The sequence below is a fragment of the Hipposideros armiger genome, unplaced genomic scaffold (assembly GCF_001890085.2).
Source record: "Hipposideros armiger isolate ML-2016 unplaced genomic scaffold, ASM189008v1 scaffold_120, whole genome shotgun sequence".
NCBI classification, from domain to species: domain Eukaryota; kingdom Metazoa; phylum Chordata; class Mammalia; order Chiroptera; family Hipposideridae; genus Hipposideros; species Hipposideros armiger.
The window spans coordinates 167,034-175,988 of NW_017731470.1; the positions used below are offsets into that span (position 1 = coordinate 167,034).

Genomic DNA, 8,955 nt, shown 5'->3' on the forward strand with positions numbered 1-8,955 from the left:
CATATGATTATATCAATAGGTGCAGAAAAAGCATATGACAAAATCCAGTATCCATTTATGATAAAAATTCTCAGCTAAGTGGGAACAGAGGGACCGTGTCACAACATAATAAAGGCCATATATTACAAAGCCACAGTTAACATCATAAGCAATGGGGAAAAGCTAAAAGCATTTCCTTAAGATCAGGAACAAGACAAGAATTTCCAGTTTCACTACTTTTATTCAACATAGTATTGGAAGTTCTACTAGCCATAGAAATCAGACAAGAAAAGGAAATAAAAAGCATCCAAATTGAAACAGAAAAAGTAAAACTGTGATGATTTGCAGATGACATGATACTGTATAGACAGAACCCTAAAGATTCCACCAAACAATGACTAGAACTGATAAATGAATTTAGTAAAGTAGCAGGATATAAAATTAATATTCAAAAATCAGTAGCATTTTTATACACCAAATGCCTTTTTATACACCAATCACAAACTATCAGAAAAGGAAATGAATAAAACAATTCCATTTACTATTGCATCAAAAAAACAATACCTAGGAATAAATTTAACCAAGGAGGTAAAAGACCTGTACTCAGAAAATTATAAAACATTGAAGAAAGAAACTGAAGAAGATACAAATAAGTGGAAGAATGCACTGTGCTCATAGATAGGAAGAATTAACATCGTTAAAATGTCCATACTACCCAGAGAAATCTATAGATTCAGTGCAATGCCTATCAAAATACCAATGACATTTTTCATCTAAAATCTATGGAAGCACAAAAGACCCTGAATAGCCACAACAATCTTGAGGAAAAAAGAACAAAATTGGAGGTATCACACTACCTGGTGTCAAACTATATGATAAGGCTATAGTAATCAAAACAGCATGGTGCTGGCATAAAAACAGACACACAGATCAAAGGCACAAAACAGAGAACCCAGAAATAAACCCATGCTTACCTGATCAATTAATCTATGGCAAAGGAGGGAAGAACATAAAATGGAGTAAAGACAATCTATTCAATAAATGGTGTTGGGAAAACTGGACAGATACATGCAAAAAAATGAAACTAGAGACCTTCCTACACCATGTACAAGAATAAACTCAGAATGGATTAAAGACTTAAATGTAATAAGATATGAACCATAAAACCCCTAAAGAAGAAAACATAGACAGTAAACTCTCTGACATTGCTATTAGTGATATATTTTTTTCTGATCTATCTCCTCAGGCAAAAGAAACAAAAGAAAAAATAAACAAATGGGACTATATTAAACTAAAACGTTTTTGTACTGTAAAGGAAACCACACTAAACAAAAAAAAACAACCTCATGAATGGAAGAAGATATTCGCCAACAATACATCTGATAAAGGATTAATATCCAACATTTATAAAGAACTCATACAACTCAGCACCAAGAAAACAAACAATTCAATTAAAAAATAGACAGAGGACCTGAATAGACATTTCTCCAAAGAGGACATACAGATGGCCAATAGACATATGAAAACATGCTCAACATCACTAATCATCAGAAAAATGAAAATTAAAACCATAATTGGACATCACCTCATACCTGTCAAAATGACTATCATCAGTAAATCAACACACATGTGTTGGAGAGGATGTGGGGAAAGGGAATCCTCATGCACTGTTGCTAGGATTGCAAACTGGTACAGCCACTATGGAAAAAAGTATGGCAGTTCCTCAAAAAATTGAAAATAGAACTACCTTATGACCCAGTAATTCCACTTTTTGGTATTTATTAAAAGAAATTCAAAACAGTAATTCAAAAAGACATATGTTCACTGAAGCATTATTTACAACATCCAAGACATGGAAGCAACCCAAGTGCCTATCAATAGACAACTGGATAAAGAAGATGTGGTACATATATACAATGGAATATTACTCGCCCATAAAAAAAAATCTTACCATTTGTGACAACATGGATGGAACTGGAGGGTATTATGCTAAGTGAAATAAATCAGACAGAGAAAGACAAATACCATGTGATCACACTTATATGTGGAATCTAAAGAACAAACGAACAAACAAAACAGAAACAGACTCATAGATACAAAGAACAAACTGATGGTTACAGAGGGGAGGGGGACTAAGGGATTGGGTAAAAAGGTGAAGGGATTAAGAAGTAAAATTGGTAGTTACAAAATAGTCATGGGGATGCAAAGTACAGCATAGGATATATAGTCAATGATATTGCAATAACTATGTATATTGACAGGCAGGTACTAGACTAATTGGGGATCACTTCATAAATTATATAAATGTCTAACCACTGTGCTGTATACCTGAAACAAATATAAAATAATACTGAATGTCAACTGTAATTGAAAAAAAATCCTCCTGAATGTTTTCAAAATAATTTACCATCCTTCATTTAATCATTCTCATTTTACTTCTAAACAGATATTATACAGAAAAGTATGAAGTTATTATAAAAGAACTGTTAACTTTACTTGAAGAAATCTCTTTTTCTTAATTTAGTAGTGCTGGGGGATTACTCAAATTAGGATTTCAATGAATTTTAAAAACCAAAGAGTGTTCTCCAAAAGGACATCAATCAGATTGGACAGGCAGGGTTACTACTACTCACAAATAATTGGATATCCATCCCGGCTGGCACAGGCTGCTGCTAATCTTCTTCCGTTGTGAGAGAAAGCAAGACAAAAACATCCTCGTTCTCCTGCACTTAGTGAGAAAAGCTGCTTGTTTGGGATACGGCAAGCCTAAAAGAACATACATTTAAAAAATATAAATTAAGAAACATCAAAATACAAAGGCTAGTTGTTAACTTCAATTACTGTAGTGGAGGACGTTTATCCCCCAAGTCCTTTTCCTGTGACACAGAGGAAGAGAAAAGCAAGTAAGCAGAATGATGGAAAACCACTTAAAAGGGGGAAAAACCTTAAATCATTATGAAATCATTAGAATCACTATGACTCTATTATGAAAATAGGTGACTTTACAGACACCCTGGAAGGTTTTCAAGACTCCCAGTAGTTCCCAAATCACACTTTGAGAACTGCTAAGCTACACAATTATTTATTTGTTTATTTATTTATTTATTTTTAAAGATAGGTGGTTAGTCTTTTTTTTTTTTAAAGATTTTTATTGGGGAATTGACTGGATTGAAACAGCGCTGGGAAATTGGGGGAAAGGGAACAGACAAGATGCTGTCGTTTTGTTCTTAAGTCTAGTTGTGGAGGATGGTGCTTCACAGGCTCAAGTTAGCACCATCATTGCGCTCTTCCCAGGCGAGGCAGATCAGTCGCCGGCTTCTGGATGGCTGCTCACTGCGGCTGCTGGCCACACACCATCGCGCCACTCAGCCGGACCTTTATTTATTTTTTTTTAGCTGAGCCATCCTGCCACCTGTTGGCAGCTCAGCGGCAGCTCAGCTAGGTCCGGGAATAGAACCAGCGACCCTGATGCTCAGAGCTCGCACTCTTGAGCAAGCTCTTAACCACAATTATTTTTATACCTGTCTTTCCTTAAGACTTCTCTGCAGCATACCTGACAGCAAACACCTTTGTAACTGTTTTCTATTTCCCCAAGTGATGTAAAAGATCCCCAAGGGCATAGTCTAAGTGTTGTTCTTTCTATATTATTATGTTTGAAGTATTTAAAAATGACATTAAGATGGATCTGTAAAATTGGCCTCAAAAAGAAAGTAAAATGTGATGCAAAACACAGAATGTGAAAAGGTCTAGGATAATAATCATTCTTCTGTAAATACTTAATGTTTGGATAAATTAAGATTTTGGATACAATGCATCTGGTAATGTCTCAGACACATAATATAAAACAAAATAACATAATATAAAACAAAAACATAAAACAACAAAAATTTTATTAAACAACCTAAGATGGGGCTCTTTGTGGAGACAAGAGATCTGCAAAACTAACAGCAATGCTTCTCACTACTGCAAAGTATGCTAACCAAGAGAAAACCTTAGTAAAAGCCTAAATACTGCTCAACTTGCAGTAGAAGGATATACATGTACTCTCTCCATCAAAATGTGATTCAGGGAGAAGCCAGGGACTACAAAAAGCTGCATGAATCCATAAAAAGAAATCAACTTTTTAATAATAATATCCATTAGAAGACTACCTCTTACAAATATCAAAAATCTGTTTTATTTTTATTTTTTTCTTTTGTTATGGGCTGACCTATGACCCCCAAAATTCATTTGTTACAGCCCTAACCCCAGTGCCTCAGAATGTAACAGTATTTGGAGATAAGGTCTTTAAAAAGCTGATTAAGTTAAAATGAGTTGTTAGGATGGGGAGCCAATATAATCAGACCAGTGTCCTGACTGGAAGAGACACCAGGGCCTACAGGCAACGGGAAAACACCACCAAGAGGCAGCAACATGGCAGCCATCTGCTGCCAAGAAAGGCTTCAGAGCAAACCAACCCTGCCAACCCTTGATCTTGGGACTTCCAGGCTCCAGAACAATGACGAACTAAATTTGTTGTTGAGGTCACCTAGTCTGCATATTTTTTTATGGAAGCTCTAGCAAACTGACCTGGGCAGTTGTATTAAAAAACCTAAGATGGGGCTTTTATGCAAATGATAAGCACTCTTATTATTATCTGTCACATGAATTCATGGAAAGACAAGACTGTGGTTAAAAACACGGATAGTCTGAGAGCTAAATAGCAATCCAGTTACCCTAGGACCTGTTGGAAAGTTTAAAGTGAATAACTAAATATCTAAATAAATCCAGTATCATCAAACACTTCACCTGCCCAGGTAGTCGTTTCCACTTTACATCATCCTTTGCAACTTCTAGTCCAGGTTCTGTCTCTACTGAACTTGACTCACGGTGTTGCTCACAATACACTGGTTTCCCTTTTTCCTCCTGAGGCGCCATCACAGAACAGTAAGACGGCTTTATCTACACATGTATATAAAATGAGAAAATTATATATCATGTTAATTCTTTTCTCTTTTCTAGCATATACGGTTTTAAAAATATTGAAATAAATGACATGGAAATGTTTTCAAAGTGTAATCCAGAAAAAATTCTACTTTTTTTTTTTTAAGATTTTTATTGGGGAATTGGGGGGATGGGAACAGCGCTGGGGAATTCGGGGAAAGGGAACAGACAAGTTGCTCTCGTTTTGTTCTTCAGTCTAGTTGTGGAGGACGTCGCTTCACTGGCCCAAGTTGGCACCATCATTGCTGTCTTCCTGGGCGAGGCAGATCAGTCGCCGGCTTCTGGACGGCCGCTCACAGTGGCTGCTGGCCGCTCACGCTGGCTGCTGGCCGCTCACGCTGGCTGCTGGCTACACACTGTAGCCCATGGCAACCCACTGCAGCAGGGGCTGCAGCCTACGCCATCCCCGGCGACTCATGGCAGCCCAGCTCCAGGTTGAGCTGTTGTTCAGCATCTTAGCTGTAGAGGGCAGTGTCACTGGCCCTCATATGTGGGACCCGAACTGGGGCCCTCTGGCGTCCCAAGCCAGTTCTTAACCATCGCGCCACTCGGCCAGCCCCAAAAAAATTCTACTTTTATTTGTACATTATTCTAAATAAAATTAAAATTGCTTGAAATTAGAGTCTTATAACCAAAAAACCTTAGAAGTTGGGAGTTAAAAAACAGAATTCTAATGATAACATGAAATGGTTCTAATAATTCTGTTCCTTTGTTTCTGCCTCTTCATCAATACCTACAAGAAGTTATGTCATGGCTCTAATATGCTATGGTATCTCTGACTTTAATATCACAAAACTGATATCATAAAGGTCGAAAGTTTTTTAAACCTTCCATTTCTCAAAAGTAATTTAACTCCATTCAAATCAATGCAAACCAACTCTGTGGTCACAGTTTATATCAACTATAGAATATACAATGGACATGGAATGTCTTATAGCGAATAAGACAAAAGCAAAAGTTTAACTTCATTTTAGGACATATTCTTTGCTAAGATTGCTCACAATTTTAATCTCTGGAAACAGCAGTAGAAATAGTTTTACTGATTATTTGAATAATATTGTGAAAAATGTGCCTGTAAATCATGTCTGCAAACTATGGCCCAGGCCAAATCTAGCCTGCTGACTGTTTTTGTAATTAAAGGTTTATTGGAACACATTTTCAATTTGTTTAGTTATCACCTACATATGTCTACATAGCTACTTTCATGCTACAAAGACAAACTTGAGTAGTTGTGACACAGACTGTATGGACTAAAAAGCCTAAAATATTTCCTATCTGATCCTTTATGGAAAACACTTGTCAACTTCTGCTTCACATCATTCATCTTTAACTTTTAAAAAAAAAAACCAGTATTATTTTAAGAAGAAAATATTTTTCCTAACATTGAAACTTATATTTAATACTTAAAATTCATTTAAGTATCTTCTAAGTATCAGCTATTACAGGCTTAATACATAATCTTTGAAGGTAACTTTCTATTCTAGGAATCTATTAAAATAATTCTAGAGTCCTTATCTTTTCAGAAATGGAAACATGTCACCATTTAACCTCAACAACAGAGGATATATATTTTTATGTGCAATTACTTACACATTCTGGAACTTTCAATCCTCTTACAGTTACATACAATGTAGATGGATAATGATTTCTTGGACATTTTGACCACCATTCAAAAACCTCAACGACATTTGACTGGGATCGAGGCCTTGTTGGTGGGTAATACAGCTGCAAGCGAAGTTTTGAATTGATGTTTACATTTCCATTGGCTCCTAGAAGCTTAAAATAAGAATTCAAATACAATTTTATCTTCATTGAAAATAAGTACATCAGATAAAGCAATAATACTATATAGTCAAAAACTCATTTTAAAAAGATTAATATGGCATGCTGAAATTCCTTAGATTCATAAAGCAAAGAACATCGACTGACATAGTTGGTTAAGTACAGTTCCAAATCATTTTGACAAAAGGTAACCTAAATGATGTTTTAAATATTTTCCTGATAGTTGTCTTTTTGCCTGTACAACTTCAGATGGTTGTTAAAGCATTTACATTACTGTGCCAGATGTTACTTTGCACAAAGGTGATCAAGATACCTTTGTTTGAAATAATAAGAAAGATTAAAATGCATATTATTTAAACACAGAAACAGATTTTCCATTTGTTTAGTATTTTTAATGGTAAAATTTTATGGTTTTAATTTTTAAAAAGTCAAAATCATTTTCTAATTAACATAATTAAACTCATTCAATCCATTAATTACATTTAAAAATAGTTTAGTCTGCCTTCTTATAAAAGTTTACTTAATTAAAAAAAAAACTACTAAATAACTTATGTTTAAGCTAAGTAAATGGAGATTTTTATGAGAAAAATAAAAATCTCACCAAATCAACACAGGCCCTTTTTCATTAGATTATGACTCTAAGTAGAAAATGCCTTTGTTAACCTTTGTGTTCTACAAATTAGGAAGACAGCTGGGAGTTTTTGCAGCAATTCAGGCAGAACAGAAAGGTGACAGCTACAACAGAAGAGTAGGGACTGCGTGCAGGAAACATATTCAGTAATCGTTACTGACTGATGCAACTTAGAAAAATCAAACAAGAGAAAAGTCATGAAAGACTCTTAAGGTAGTGTTAACAGAACTTCTTGTGATGATGGGGATGTTCTGTGTTTGTGCTATACAATACAATGTGGCTAGTGCAACTGTGGAATTAAAAATCTTAATTATATTTAACTTTAATTAACTGGAAGTCACATAGCCACATGTGACTTGTGGCTACCAAAACGAATAGCGCAACTCTAAGGTTATAAACTTGGCAGACTGGGCAGATGGCAAAGCTACCAACTGAAGTAGCTGCCAGAGAAGGGGTAATGATTCAGGTAGGGTGTGCAGTTTGGGAGGAGTCTCAGATATCTATGGGTCATCCAAGTTGAAATGTCTGAAATGTGAAGCACAGGCAAGAAAAGTGGGTCTAAGGAAAGTGGGTTAAAGATGAAACCTTGATTTTATTGATTGATATTAAAGAAGTAAATGGAAGAACATGAAGGAAACTGAAGGAATGGTATAAGGAAAATCAGGAAAGGATGGTGTCTAGAAAACCAAGATAACCGAGTTTCAATAGTAACATATTACATGTGCATAGGTAACATAAAAGAACTGAAAAATGTTCAGTAAGTTGGCAAATGGAAGTCTTATTGATTTGCTAGGAGACGCTTTAGGGCTAAGGAAAAATTCAGATTGCAGTGTGTTCAGAAATACTGAAGCGTCAATAAAGGAACAGAGTTGGCAAAATATAGCCCATCTTTCTCCTACCCCTCTAGGGAAGGATGTAAAGTCAAGGGATGTCGTAAGCTGAGGAATGATGTTATGATATAGAGGGGTAAAGAAGTTTCAAATTGAATAACAGAGATGTCCAGTCATTAAATATTAAGCACTCAAGGTTCCCTTCATAAACCCCACTGCTGACTGCCTGAAGCTTATCATAAGGGAGTATCATTTCAAGGAGGTATTATTCCCCAGCTTCTAAATTACACTTTCTATAAGTTGTTTTAATATTCACCAGGCAATCCAGTTCATACTGGTATGCTGCTTAGTATAAGGAAACAACTAAGATCCAACCAAGGTACTGTCACATGGTTACAAATTATATAATGGAGAACTTGAATAAATAAGGCTTTATTATTTTATAGTCATATATATATATATATATATATATATATATATATATATATATATATATATGCTACAAAAACTGAAAGTACCTCTAGCTGAGAATTAGAATCAAGTCTCATTTATATCTGGACAAGGGTCATTTGAGGTTCATATAGATCACTATAATAACTTTACAATTATCTAGGACATTCCTGGAACCAATGGTATCGGTATTAAAATGTTAAAATTTTAATTTGACTCATGCCACTTCCTCAAAGATGGATTTTTCTTTCTTTTTTTTTTTTTTAGCTGAGCCATCCTGCTACCTGTTGGCAGCTCAGC

The 8,955-nt window shown here is 35.3% G+C and overlaps 1 protein-coding gene across 1 annotated transcript in view; it reads right to left on the reverse strand.

Moving 5' to 3' along the window:
- Positions 1–8,955, reverse strand: part of AHI1 (Abelson helper integration site 1) — a 195,937-nt gene that overhangs the window by 152,985 nt on the left and 33,997 nt on the right. The window contains exons 10-12 of the mRNA XM_019648087.1: positions 6,553–6,738; positions 4,768–4,920; positions 2,613–2,745 (exon numbers count right to left, since the gene is read on the reverse strand). Of these exons, the coding sequence (XP_019503632.1) occupies positions 2,613–2,745; positions 4,768–4,920; positions 6,553–6,738 (472 nt within the window). The remainder of the gene's footprint in view (positions 1–2,612; positions 2,746–4,767; positions 4,921–6,552; positions 6,739–8,955) is intronic.